This window comes from Peromyscus californicus, unplaced genomic scaffold, assembly GCF_007827085.1.
Source record: "Peromyscus californicus insignis strain IS unplaced genomic scaffold, ASM782708v3 Scaffold_12__1_contigs__length_115047231, whole genome shotgun sequence".
NCBI classification, from domain to species: Eukaryota; Metazoa; Chordata; class Mammalia; order Rodentia; family Cricetidae; genus Peromyscus; species Peromyscus californicus.
This window is the reverse complement of record NW_026294413.1, coordinates 107,944,870-107,959,965: the sequence shown is the minus strand read 5'-3', so window position 1 is coordinate 107,959,965 and position 15,096 is coordinate 107,944,870. Positions and strand designations below refer to the sequence as shown.

The window sequence follows — 15,096 nt, the reverse complement described above, 5'->3', positions numbered from 1 at the left end:
TCTCAAGTGGAGAACACTTTACACTCTGAGAAAGAAAGGGTATGCAAAATTGTATGTCACAGTGAGGCCTAGCACATTGACTGTTTTCTGTCATTCTTAAAATGCTGACTGATGGAGGGAAGGAGGAGCTCCTGCTCTATAAACCAGGATGCTGAGACAGTGGGGCTCAGTGGAGCTTGGGTAGTAATGAAGCCAGAGCCGGTGCTTCCTGTGCCTTGTGCAAACAGTCTGCTCAAATGTGGTCAGGTTGGTACAGGCATGAGTAGAAAATGTTTAGATTAGCACAGCGAGCCCCACAGCTCACAACAAAACTGTGCCATCCACAGTCACTCTGGTGTACAGGTAGCGTGCAGCACTTTCCGAAGCCAACATTTTTTTTAAAATCATGTCTCCCATGGTGAAGAAATGATACTATCGCACTCACTTGATTTTTATAACCGTTTTGTGAGGTGGGTAGGTTGATTTTACTTCTAGTTTATAAATAAGGAAATCAAGTTCAGATGTATCCAATGAATGAATTGGTGATTTCTCTTCATACCCTTAGTGGTGGTAAGCTTGGAGAAACCTCAGAAGACTGTTAGTATTTGTGTGTATTGGAAACAGCCCAAAGAGATTCAGTATATTTGGAATTTGACCATACAAAGTAAAATATTTTGTCCATTTTGTTTTGCTCTTTTGAGACACAGCTAGTCTCCTAGGCTGGCTTGAATGGTAGTCTCCTGCCTCAGTCTCCTATCTGGTAGGATTACAGGTGTATACTACCAGCCCTGGCTGCCCTGATCTGTTTTTTCCCCCTTTCTCTTTGGTTTCAGGGATTCTTTCCCAAAACATTCGTCTGTATTATAAGAACATACCAAAGAACTTAGAGTTTCCTTTAACACATACACAAAACCCCAAAAGTTAAAATTTCTTAAATAGCAAAAATGGTTTTTGTTGATAAATCTTTTCTTTTCCTTCATTACATATGTAGTTTTTTGACCGTATCAAGCTATTTGGAATGCCTGCCAAGCACCAGCCGGACCTGATCTACCTCCGCTATGTACCCCTGTGGAAGGTGCACGTGTTCACTGTTGTCCAGCTGACCTGTCTCGTCCTGCTGTGGGTAATCAAAGCTTCTGCTGCTGCAGTAGTTTTTCCCATGATGGTAAATTTTCAGATTTATTTTGTCACTAATTCATAATGTAATTGTCATTTTCATGGTAACATTTAAAAATTTATAATTGACTTTAAGGAAAGAAATAACCTCCTTTAAATATCTTAAGTATTGAAAAATGTAGATAAACTGTTCCTAGCTATAAACTAGTACTTTGCGTTCTGGGTATTCTTTTGGTATTCTCAAGAGTTTTTTATTTTTAATATTTTAGTCCTTGGTCTATAGGGCTCTATTTTGTAATGCTATGTAACTCCAGACCTTAGGACATTCATAGAACAAATGTGAAAGACAGATACATAAAGCAGAGCAACTCTGAAACATCTTGGCTTTGAAATGGGATGCTGCAATGTGTCTTTTCTAGAAACTTACAGATCTAGAAGTTTAAAACGTATGAAGTCCATAGAGGATTTTAATAGGACACAATCCATATAATTCATTAAATCATCACTCAATTTTTTTTGCATAAAAATTATGCAAATGTTCTTGTCTTTTTCTGGGTACTATATAAAAGATAATTATTGACTTAGCTCCAGAAAATGTTAAGAGACTCAAACTCAACTGTTAGGACTAGCTGAGCAGTACTTCCTGATTACAGTTAAATCACATGTCAAATGAAGCTTTTAAAGTAATGTTACAGATTTGGAAATTAAATCCTATGTAAAATGTCAAGTTAAAGAAGGAAAGAGCATTGTAATGATCTGTTTCTAAAGCTTTGAGCACAGCTGGGGTTGTATACTCAAAGGAAGATGTGCACCACATGTGGGCTTTATTATCAAAGAAGACAAAATAAGTGCAGCAAAAATCAGCCATGGACCAGTCTCTCTCAAGTCAGGGATAGAAAGAAATGAGAGAATAAAGTATTTATGTGAGCTTAAGAAGGAAAGAATTTAGCCACAGATGCACAAAAGATTCAAATGGACTTAAGTTCATTGGACATCTAGAACAGAAGGGCCAATAAGTATTTTTCTATAAAGGGCCAGATAGTAAATATTTAAGGCTTTGTAGGTCAGGAGAATATTCTGTAGGTACTTGAATAATACAAGAAAGAAATACATTTTTATAATTTCTTAGTGGTAAAATTAAAGAAATAATACTTTTTTTTTTTAAATGCAGAACTACTAATGAGAAGAATGGCACTCTCTTTTACTAAGGGAACATTTCACTCAGTTCAGGTTCAAGGTCAATCCTGCATTCATTACTAAGGTTAGGGGGTGTGACTCAGTAGTAGTGTTGCCTAGAATATGTAAAGACTAAGTTTGATTCTTAGCACTGAAAAAAAAAAAGAAGGAAAAAAATAAACGAACCTTTATTCTTAGAACTCTTCCAAAAGTTGTCTATAAAAACCATTTTTAGTTCATGAGCTTTACAGAAATGGCTGGTGGCCCAGGTTTGACCTAGGACCTATGAGTTGTCACTTCCTGATTTATAGGAAGTAGATTCTTATCATACTGTGTATGAATTTTTACAAGTAGCCCAAGCAAAAGGGTTAAGTAGCTGAGAATGCCAGGTGCAGGTTCATGAACATTTGAAGACCAGTGATTTAAAGCCAAGAAAAAGATACAAGTTTTTCTCAGGAAACACTAGAAAGATCTCAGCACCAAAAAAACCTAATGAAGTTGTGAAAGATCTATGACGTTTTCTTATGATTAAGTACAATCAGCTTAAAATGCTAGTGTATATGCTCAGCATTATTTTTTAGTATTCTATACCATAATAAAGCAGATAATGATACTTTAGCATCAAAAGGAATTATCAGCATATATGTCATTATATACATTTCAACCTTTTAGTTAGAATCTAATGAAAAAAGAATGAAGACCTTACTACAATTGGTAACAGTTGTATTTGAATATCTGGATAAGAACATATCAGAAGTAGTAGGTAGTATCTACCTCAATAGTAGTGTTAATCGTGGAAAATAACAATTGTATAGTAGACTATACAATTCTGGAGACTAAAAGTGTGAAATCAGGTTATAGGCACAGGATTGATTACCTTCTTAAACCTGCAAGGAGTCCCTCTTCCTAGCTGCTTGTTGTGTTTGTCCTGTAGCTGCATAGCTACAATCTGAATTGTCCCAGCATGTTCTTCCTGTGACTCTGGTTGCACATGGCATGTGTATGTGTACATGTATGCGTGTGTGTGTGTGTGTGTGTGTGTGTGTGTGTGTGTGTGTGTGTATGTGTATCTCCATCCATCCCTATGGTTAGAAAGACCTTTTAAAGAAGATGGGAAAACTTACAGGTAAAGGGTAAATTTGTTTAGTCATGTGAAGTGTTTTTATGTGATAGGAGACATTTTAAATAGAGTAGAGTTTTAGAGTTGTGAACCAGGAGGAAGTATTTGTAACACACAAAATAGATGGAAGGTTTCTACTACAGTAAAGAGTCACTAAAAAGTTAACAGTTACTTTTCAAATGAGGGGAAAGCAAGTAAAAGATAAAATATAGCAAGCAACAGTAATGGAAAGCCAGTTGGCCTCTGTAAACATGCATATTCACAACAGCTGTCATAGGATAGCAAGTTCAAATACAACCTTTCCTCTCAACTCATTGAAAAACCAAAGCTCAGACCTGAGATCAGGTATTCCAATGCTTTATCTGAGAGTTGCAGAGCTGTTTTTATGATGGGTACTTACATACTATAAAATCTTTATTGAGAGGGAGTAAAATGGCTTTTTTTATTTTATTCCTATGTGTTGTTTTTGTTTTGAGTATACAGTTAGAAGACACAAGTAAATAACTCTTATGTTGTAGTAAGTGTTAACTAATTTTTAAACAAAATGAATGTAGCATTTCCTATTATGTATAAGCTTTAGCAAGCGTTTACTTTTCTTTTTCAGTGTATGTATTACGTTTCTGTCTCTCCCATTGTCAGGTTCTTGCCCTAGTCTTTGTGCGTAAGCTCATGGATCTGTGTTTCACAAAGAGAGAACTCAGTTGGCTTGATGATCTCATGCCAGAAAGTAAGAAAAAGAAAGAAGATGACAAAAAGAAAAAAGAGAAAGAGGTAAAAAGACATTCCTTTGTTTAATGCTTTGCACCACTTAGCAGATACTGTTGCCATCGCTCTAGTTTAATCCCCACGGAATGTTATGAAGCACAAGTACTGCTAAGTATTGTTTTACTAGATGAGGGAGGTAATGTTCCTCAAATACTGCATCTCACCCATTTCCCTGTCTTGCCCCTGTTTAACTCTGACACAAGAATACTTTTTTAAAATTGGATATTCTGGCTGGGTGATGGTGGTACAACCCTTTAATCCTAGTACCCAGGAGGCAGAGGTAGGCGGATCTCTGTGAGTTCCAGGCCAGCCTGGTCTATAGAGTGAGTTCCACAACTGTCAGGCCTGTTACACAGATAAGCCCTAACTGGAAAAACCAAAAACGGGGGAAAAATGCATATTCTGTGAACTAAAAAATACAAGATTAGAGTTTTTAACAGTACTAAAATATCACACAATAATATTATGTCTGATTTAACTTTGCACTGGTTGTGTTAGTGCGTAGCACAATACTAGTATTTTAGTGTCTGACATATACACTGACGAAGTCTAAATGTGTTTAAGACTCTACTAGGGACTGGGGACGATGATTTATCAAGTAAAAGCATTTGCTGCACAGGCATGAAGACCTGAATTCACAGTCCTTAGCACTCATTTAAAAGGCAGGGTGTAGCTGTTTGTACCACTCTCTGGAGCCTAGACAGGAAGCTAGCTCCTGATTGAGTGAGAGACCACAGCTGTATAAAAGTAGTAGGTGAAAAGTGATGGAGCAGGACACCAGAGACCTCTGTTCTCTGTAGACACACACATGCAGACACACATGCAAAGAGTCTCTTAACTTTTTTGTTTCGGGGCAGGATCTCATGTCCGTGCTGCTTTTGAACTCTTGAGTTGAAGGATCCTCCCACCCCAGCCTTCAGAGTAGCTAGAACTAAGGAACTCCACCATGCCTGACTAAAAAATGCATTTATTTATTGTTTTGTGTGTGTGTTCATGCTCAGGATGTGTAGGTAGAGGCCTGTGTGCCACAGTGCACACTTGGAGATGAGAGCACAATTTTCAGGAGTTTGTCTTGTTGACTTTTAGGTAGGTTCTAGGGTCAAGTCAGATTGCCAAGCCTGTACAGTAGGTACCTTTTCCTGCTGAGGCTTCTCTCCAGCCTGGATTTTAGTTCTCATATTCAGTATTATATACCACCATTAGTTGATCTATACAGTGATATTTAAAAAGAAATACTTTATTCTGGGTTTGATGTGTTTTTTTTTTTTTTTTTTTTTTTTTTTTTTTTACTACAGTTGTGCTTTTACTGAATAGGAAGTAGAAACTGAATATGGTCTTGTTGGTTGTAATACTTTCCTCAATATTCCTGTCTTAGTTACTGTTGCTGTGATGAAACACCATGACCAAAAGCAACTTGGGGAGGAAAGAGTTTATTTCATTCACAGTTCATTATCAAAAGCAGCAAGGGCACTAACTCACATAGGGCAGGAACTGATGCAGAGGTCATGGAGGGATGCTGCTTAACTGGCTTGATGTCCATGGCTTGCTCAGTCTGCTTTCTTACAGAACCCAGGACTACGTGCCCAGGGGTGGCACCACCCACAGTGGGCTGGGCCTTCCTCCATCAATAACTAATTAAGAAAATGCCTTACAGACTTGCCTACAACTGGACTTTTATGGAGGCATTTTCTCATTTGAGGCCCCCTCCTCTCTGATGACTCTAACTTGTGTCAAGTTGACTTAAAACTAGCTGGCATAATTCCTATTCAGAACTTTGTTTGAAAATCAGGTGAGAGAGATTCAGTTTTTTGTTTGTTTTGTTTTTGAGGTGGGCCTCACTATATAGCTAAGGCTAGCCTAGAACTTGTGCCTATTCTGCTTCAGCCCTCCCTACTCTGAGTGCTTGGGATACATTTGTGTACCACCATACCTGACTACTTATTTTTGAATGTCATAGTCTTACTTAAATATAGATAGGAAAGGGTATATTTCTCAACTAGAATTATAATTAGGATAGTCATTATAATTATTTGAATGAGATTCTAATTTTAAAATAAAAAGGTTTTGTTTTCTTTAATGATGCATGCATAAACATGTAAGATTTTGGTGGTTTTTCTTTGTGTAGGGTATTATTTATTTGCAAAACACATAAAATAAGCAGGTCAGATTGCTTGCTTTTTGTATTAGTTGGTCCAAAAGCATATAAATTTAAAGGACAACAGTGAAAGTGCGTTTTAAAAGTCCAAGAATCTGCTTTCTAATATGGAAGAACTCTCAGAAGTAAGTGATCTGGTGTCATGATTCTGTAGAATCATCAGGGGTTCTAGGTTACTATTCCCTGTGTCAAGCATACAGTCTCCATTTTCAGATTCACCTTCTGGATAAGAATAGCCGATAAACCCTGGCTATCACGCTAGAACAGAAGCAATGGGAAGAGAACACAGAAGGCAAAATGAACATTATTCTCTTTTCAGGATTCTTTCTAAAACTGTCATTCAGTAAGTTGCTTGTGTAAGGTCTCCCATTGAGTTGCAAAAAATGCTGGGAAATTAGTGTAGCAGTTTTAAATCTGGGTGCCTTGTCAATTGTAAATGGTGGGATTTCTGTTAATAGGGAGATGAGATGAGATTGAGTACTCTTATGCTTCTTTGTGTCTTCCTCCATTATTAATGGGTCATAATTTTAGTCCTTTTTTTTTTCTTTTTTAAATGTTCAGGTGGTTTTCAGCCCAGGATGATATCCTCTCCAAGAGATATATTCAGTGTCAGAGTCACCTTTTTATCACCTGGAGGGGCTGCTACTAGCACAAGTTACATATGGACTTGAAAAATGTCCTGTATCCTCAGATCTTCCCCTTACACCAATATGTATGCTCTGTCAGTGTTGCTGAGGCTGAGAAACTGACTAATATAGATGAGCTTTTACTGTGATGAGACATGAGATGTCAGCTTTCTCTCCTTTGCTATGTATAACTAAGTCTTCAGACTTAGGTGATACTACCTTTCAGATAGCATTAATTATTCATTTTCAGAAATAGAGGATATAACTTGGGAAATAAATTTCTACAAGTAGTTCTTTTAATTTCATGCTTTTAATTATGTATTCATATTGCCAAAAGAAGTTTTCAGTTCGGCTTTCCAAGTCTTTAAGGTATTCTTGGTAACAGATCCTCCTGGGGATATTCTGGAGAAAGTAATGTCTTCATGTCTGTGCTCTAAAGGAAGCTGAGCGGATGCTTCAGGATGATGGGGATACTGTGCACCTTCCATTTGAAAGAGGAAGTCTCCTACAAATTCCAGTTAAAAACATAAAATATAGGTAAGATACCACTTTATTTTGTACAATGTATTTTTTACATGTGTCAGGTGTATAGATAAACATGTAATATTTCTTTGAAATAGTGGTGAATAAATGTTTTCTTCAAGTAAACACAGTGGAAGGTTAGAAGGCTTACTGTTTTCAACTTGGACATTTGGCTTATGTGGTGAAAGTCTAGTAACCATTCCAAGACTTTGCATTGACTTTGTCATACTACTCTGCAGTCTTAATGGTGTGTGTTTGGTTGTTTGAGCAGAATTACACTATGTAGCCCGGGTTGGCCTGGAGCTCACTGTGTAGACCAGTTTGGCCTCCAATTCACAGAGATGTATCTGCCTCTACCTCCAGAGTGCTGGGATTAAAGGTATGTGCTCCCATGCCCAGCTGCAGTCTTAACTTAAATATGATTTAAAGTATGAGCAGAGGTGGAATACTTTTTAAGCAACTGGTATCAGTCACTTATAACATGGCTGCTATTAGACTGTTATTTTAATGTGATCTAATTTCTTCTTTTTGTAGTATCTGGTATTGAACCTAGGATTCGGTGTATGCTTGGCATACTGAGCTACTTCCCCAACTTTTTTTTACTAGGGTTATTATTGCTATGATCAAACATGATGACCAAAAGCAACTTGGAGAGAGAAGGATTTATTTTGCTTACTTTTCCATATCAGTGTTCAAGGCTGTCAGTGCAGAAACTCAAGCAGGGCAGGAAGCTGAAGGCAGGAGCTGATGCAGAGGCCATGGAGGATTTTGGCTTATTGGCTTGTTCTCCTCATAGCTTATTCAGTATGCTTTCTTAGAGTGCCCAAGACCACCATCCCAGGAATAGCAGACACCACAATAGGTTGGGGTTTTTCCCATCCATCACTAATTAAGAAAATGCCTTACAGGCTTGCCCACAGCCGATTTTATGGAGGCGGTGTCTGTTGAGGTCTCCTCCTCTCAAAGGACTCTAACTTTGTCAAGTTGTCTTAAACTAGCCAGCATGCCACACACTTTCTGTTGTTTATTCTGAAATAGGATCTTACTGAGTTAGCAACTGCCCTCAGACTTACTGTGGTCTACAGCTTCAGCCTCTGCCTCCTGGTAGCTGTGACTAAATGCTTGCATTGCCCATCTCACTCATGTAATTCAGTATGGCATTCATGTTTGTAGCTTGTTTGCATGAATTGTTTTTCTTTTGGTTAAAAAGGGGAGGGGCTAATAAGTGTATTGCAGTTTTATCTATGGAATGTTCATATTACTTGTGATCAATAACATTGAGCCCACGTTATTTATGGATATAATCATTATTGGATGGGGGTCTGAAGTCATTTTGAGTATTTCATAGAAATGTAGAAATGTTACATTTGACTTTTATAGTAAATAGTATTACTATTCTTTGATTTTGATACATCTGATGAAATAACACTTTGACACTAAAACTATGAGACTATCTAGCTAAAAATTGGTGGAGTCATTTTTTTTTTGTGCCATCTTTGCTAAGTGCAGAACTTCAGTTGTTTGTTTTCCAGTATTTAAAAAAAAATGATTTGCAAAAGAAAAGCAAAGGGCTTTTTTTCTTCTTGTTGTTGTTGTTATATACTGTTGTTTTACTTGATGAGAGTGTGAATTCTAAGAGTTTTGACTAAATCTCTATTTTTAGGCTTTTAGACACAGTCATTGGTTTTTATGTTATCTCAATGACAGAGCTTAGATGATCAGAAGGTGTCATGGCTGGAATGCTGGTGAAGAACCATCTAAATCCAAACTGAAGTGGATTTTGCTAACATAATCAGTCCTCTTAGTTTAGATTGTAAAAGAACTTGGAGTTCTCTGTGAATACTTGATAGCAGAATTCTAAGTTTATAATACTTTGTTAGATTGTAGTTTAAGTGCATGCCAAATGTTTTCTCAATTTTTAAATTGATGAAAACAATAAATTATACGATGCTTATATAAATGACAGCATTAATGCTTTTGCAAGTACTGGATACTAACCACAGAGTGTATTTGTTCTTCAGTATTGACCCTTCAGTTGTTAATATATCAGATGAAATGGCCAAAACTGCCCAGTGGAAGGCTCTTTCCATGAATACTGAGAATGCCAAAGTAACCAGACCTAACACGAGGTAGTTATAACTATTTATGCCTTTGTAACTGTTGCCAGTTTTCACTCATATTAATTTACCTAATGTATCTAAATATATTTTCCTTGCTGAACAAAGCCAGTCCTCGCCCCATTTCCTTCCATCTCTTCTACCTATATCGTGTTCTGATGCAGGTTGTGATTGTTTTTTCCTCATGTTTATCTTTTATAAGTTTTAAATTTACAATTTCATATTTCAGAAAAATATTTTTACCATTTTATAATAAAAATAAATTCTGAAAAGTAGTGCATATATATTTTTGTGAATTTAATTATATTCACAAATTGAATATATATTCATAATTAAAGGTTCAATTAAGGATAATTATATTCAAATTAAAAGAAAAATGTATAAAGAAAGATAATTACTAAGAATTAAATTAATGCTACCTGGATAGTGGCTCACACCTATAATTCCAGTCCTTGGAGGCAAAGGCAGGAGGAGAGACCCAAGTTTGAGACTTGATGTAGTCCATGTAGTGTGCTCCAGGCCAGTTTGGGTTACATAGCAAGACCCTGGCCTAAATAAATAAATTGTACTTTCTTTTGGGGAAGAGAGAGAGAGAGAGAGAGAGAGATTGATTGTTTGTGCTCTCAGGCTACATAGCAAAACCCTGGCATAAATAAATAAATGAATAAATATATAGTAATAGAATAATTGTGCTTTCTCTTGGCTGAGCTCTACCTTGTGATAAGTGTTTACTTTTTCTCTCCTTTTATAAAACCTGTATTCTACCTAATCTTCATCTTTTCTTTCTTTTTCTTTTGGTTATTTGACATAGGGTCTCACAATGTAGCCCTGGTTCTTCTAGAACTCACTATGTAGCCCTGACTGTCCTGGAACTCACAGAGATCCACCTGCCTCTTCTTCCCAAATGCTGGGATTAAAGGTGTGTGCCACCATGCCCAACTCTTCATCATATATTTTTGATTTATGTTTCTTGAAGTTCTAATTCTAAGCTTCACTGTTCCTTCTTTCAGTTTCTGTCTTTAGCCTCTAGGATTTTACAGTTCTTTGAACTTCACCCTGAGTTCCTATTCACATTCTGCCAGCACTCTTGACTCGGATTGCTAATAGTGTTGTGGTGAAAATAAAGGCTGTGTAGTAATATTAGTGCCTATCTTTTATACTTAACTTGTCATGTGGGTTGGCCGTCTATTCAAAATCACATTAGAGTAAAGACAACATCCTGGCTTTACTCATGCTAAAAAAATGACATCATGGGAACAAGAAAGGGTTCAAAGAGAATGAGAGGGATGAATATGATCAAAGTACATTATATTCATATATGAGATTGCAGAAGAAACAAAAGCAGCCAGATTGTAATAGCAAGTTGTAGGCTGGCGTTAGCAAGCAGCACATAGGTATATTGTAGATTTTATGTATATATATAGTTGACCATTTGAGAATTTATGATTGATTCTTTTAAAAATAATTTTTTCCTCATTGTTTCTTTTAAACAGCCCTGAAAAGCCTGTGAGTGTGACAATAAATTTCGAAGATGAACCATCAAAAAAATACATGGATGCTGAGACTTCATTGTAAAGTCAAACCAAAAGGAATATATAGAGATATATGCCTGTCTGTGTGTGTGTATACACACACACACACACACACACACACACACACACACACACACACACACACACACAAAATGCACATGTGCCGTGCCATTGTGTATAATAGTACTGCATGTCACGCTGTTTATGCGTGACTATGGGGCTCTTTGAAGTAGCATCTGACATTTGTTGGGAGCATCATGGAGACTGTTTTAATGAAATGGTCTCTAAGAAACGAGGTACATGGATTTTACTCTTCAGATATTTATTTTCTTGGGGGTAAAGCCTTTCTGTTATGCAATAGAAAGATGTAGAAAACTGTATTCAATCTGCTTTTCTGAAATCTCTTTGTCAGTGGCAATCATATCAACCTTAAGTGATACATACTTAGTCTATATATTTATAATTTTTAAAGATTATTGTTTCCCTTTTGGTAGTGTTTTATAGGTAAATAAGGAGTCTGCCCATGTTGTGGGAAAACGACATGTCCTGGTTTCTCTTTGGGCTTCCTTCATACTTCACAGGTGATGAACACAGATGTGATTATAGATTACTGGAGATTTTCTAGGTAGGAACTTTATGTCTTAGGAGTGATTTTTAAATTTTAAAAATTGTCTGGGCTTCCACTCTGATGGACAAGTAAAAAACAAATTATATGTGACTTCTACTTTAACACCCACACCATTCATAATATTTTGAGTTTTAGAAACTATAAAGTGCCCATTTGCAATAGTTAACTTTTGTTACCTTGGTAGCAAGACTTTTCCAATACTTATCCTTTTCTAGAAACCCAGAGTCCCATTGTTCTTGGTCTTTGCTCTCTTTTACTTAAAGTGATCTCGTGTGCTCTAGGTTCAGATATCTTCCTGTTGTAAGCAGTAATAAAGGGTCAGCACACTTTTAAATGGGCTTGTGATCAGTGTTCCTTTATAAGAATTACCTTTCATTTTCTGTTGTTACTCTGTTGTATGCAATGTATTTAGTAGGTTTTATACACAATTTCCTTTTAAAATATTTTATTTATTCTGATACTTAAATATTATATAAATATTTGAGACAGTAACAAATATAGAGTAAATTGTTCCTGTTGTAGATATTTGGTGCTCACTTGCATTCTGAAATCAGTGACAAACATATCTTCGATATAAAGCACTGCCATATTTACATTTTAAAAGGAAATTGGATATTTTCTGTGCAGCTCAGGTCGATGACATTGTTCATTGTCTGTGATAGCATTGGGGTTCCAGTATTTCTGAGCTGTCTTTTAAATGTATAGCAAATTGTCAGCTTTTATATATTCTTAGCTCCCCACAAAGTAAATAAATGCTGTTTCAGCCTGTGGGACGAAAGTGATATAACAAGAGGATGGATAATACACAGAAATAGTGAGAAGCCCCAGGAATGCTGAAGGTGATGGGGACATGAAAGTTAGAGCAAACGTGTTAAGGAAATTCTAATGTCCCTTAGTCATTTCAGACTAAAATACAGAAGTATGAAGAAATTGATCAAATGAATAGAATGGCCCAAAGCAGATATTCCTGGCAAGTTTGAAGTAGTTTTAGTTCATTCTAAACTATGTACCAATTAGTGTAATTCACTCATCTGAGATCACATAGTTCAATTCTAGTTAAAATAGTAGTTGGCACCATCTGGTACTATCTGGAGTTCTATTGGACTCCCTTAACCTATGATGGGGAGTGTTGCCATGGTGCTTATGGTCATTGGTAACCTCCACTGAAGTGATTGCTCGTCACTCAGCAGTGTAGTGATTTCCAAAGTTCCCATTTGCTGCTAATTATAACCCCCCTGATGTGCCCAAACAAGAGAATTTCCTCATATCGTTTCCTTGTGTCTGGACATCAAAGGGTTAACATATTTTACAGGAAGTGATTTTAAAATTTAAACTGAAAACTACCTGGTATCATAATCTTCCTGTGATTTATTTAATTATATATATGTATGTATGTATTATCCAGTGCCAGGAAAAAAAAAAAAAACATGACGTACAAAATTCTTTGCATCTAAGATGTTTCACTGTGGTTTTGGTTACTAATGACTTCTCCTTTCTTTTGACTACTTGACTTACTGATCTGATGCGACTACTCCTCTGAAGAGCAGAGGGAATTAACTGCTTCCTTCAGATGGTTACATTTCTTGTGCTATTTTTTTTTTTGAAAATAACAATCATGAATAACACTCATTGCAAGACAGCAAGAGAGATAATTTACTATATATATTGATTTTTAAATGCTGCCTTAAATAGGTGTATATGAGCAGTAGTAATTGCTATGTACTGATTTACCTCAAGGTGCAAAATAATTAAACTTGTACATACCCATTTACAAAATAAATTCAGAGAAAAGCCCTGCACTTTCTTAGATGCCTTGATTTTCAGAGTAGAGCTTAGTGCTACTGAACACCATGGCCATGGAGCCACCTCAGGATACTCTTCCCTCCACCATATTTTATTTATTTGTAGAGTGTGTTTACAGAGACTATAATAAATCCTGGTGTTAACTATCTGAAATTTACTTCCTTTGTATTGCTGTTTCAATCTAAAGTAGGAGCTTTTGAGAAAACAGTAAACTAGCTTCCTGATGCTAAAGGGGTGATTCTATATATATATTTTTAATAATATTAGATATGCAAAAGTGAAGTACAAGGTTTTTAAAACATTGTGTGAGTGTTTGTATATGTGTATGAAATCACTCTTAACTCTCCTAACTTTTTTTAAACTTGTGGCGTACCAATGTTCAGATTTGCCAAGCTTTCTATAAGACACGTAGGATGAAATGTTTTTGTGTGCTAATGCATGTATTTATTACGATTTGTTTACTGCTGAGAATCACTAACTCTTGTTTCTCCATTCCCCAAAGTGTTTGTTTCTTCCACACACTGAAAGATGTGGCTTGAGTGTAAGCTTTCTGGCTTCCTTTTCACAAAGGCAGGTTCAAAATTCTGCAGAAAGAATGGTCTCTGACAGTGAGGTGTCACACCAGAGCTTCCTGTTTAGGTTTTATGAGTGTGCACCGCTCAGCAGCTCAGAATCTGCATCCTGACAAAGTGCTCAGAATGGGATACGTGAGCCATCAATACAGCATTGTAGTTCAAATGTGTTTATATTAAGTAATTTATGTGTCTGAAATGTATTCATGTAGGTTTCATCATTGTTATCATTTGTAGCGCCAATATGTGAAACTGTCTTCATTTAGTCCAACAATTATTTATTTTTAGAATGTAAATTTAAAGACAAACTGCATTCAAGTTTTCAAATAGTGTTCCAATCACAAGATTTATTCATTTTAATTGCAAGGTCCCTTTTAACTTTCTGGAAAGTAAATTGTCAAATAAAATCTTGTAAAGATTATTTTAAAGTTTTAATGCGTACTTATAATTTAAGCCCCAGTTTTATGTTTTTTAATCATATTTTTGCACATTGATTGTTTCTGTGTAGCTTTTCTTTTGTTCCTTTGTTCAAAATTTTTAGCTTTTTAGGGGTAAAGTGTCTTCCAGTGTTTACTATGTTAGAATTAAATTAAAATTCAAATTTGTTGTCCATTTATATAATATTTGATATTGGTGTGATTTCCCAATCTAGTTACAATTTTTATGGTGTTTATTATAATTGCAATGGTATTTTCTTTTGTAATAAAATCCAAAGTCAATTAAACAAATTGTAGACCTGATATTTTTCATCTATATGAAGTAAAAGTCTCTACTTAAGTCTATAATGTGAACCATCCTGCCTTTCACATTTGTTTCCTAATTGTTAGAGAAAACTATTTTTTTGTAGATGTTATTGAAAATTGAAAGAGCAATAAAAGTCTACATAGCAAATTGTTGGCTGTTGTTTTTACTCTGTTATTGGGAGAGCTGCAAGTCTAAGCTAGGGACAGGGAAGAAGGGAGTGAGTGCCTTCTGCTTCCTGCTT

General features: G+C 36.0%; 1 protein-coding gene across 7 annotated transcripts in view; it reads left to right on the top strand.

The window, feature by feature from the left end:
* The window catches only part of Slc4a7 (solute carrier family 4 member 7), a 91,877-nt gene extending 76,875 nt beyond the window's left edge, over window positions 1-15,002 (top strand). For 5 of the 7 annotated variants that reach the window (XM_052734087.1, XM_052734082.1, XM_052734081.1 and 2 more), the window contains 5 exons: window positions 971-1,144; window positions 4,031-4,162; window positions 7,377-7,474; window positions 9,481-9,588; window positions 11,070-15,002. In XM_052734087.1, coding sequence (XP_052590047.1) covers window positions 971-1,144; window positions 4,031-4,162; window positions 7,377-7,474; window positions 9,481-9,588; window positions 11,070-11,151 — 594 coding nt within the window. In that variant the 3' untranslated portion in view covers window positions 11,152-15,002. The remainder of the gene's footprint in view (window positions 1-970; window positions 1,145-4,030; window positions 4,163-7,376; window positions 7,475-9,480; window positions 9,589-11,069) is intronic. The other 2 variants (XM_052734085.1, XM_052734086.1) reach the window with 1 other exon arrangement.
* Window positions 15,003-15,096: the final 94 nt, after the last annotated feature.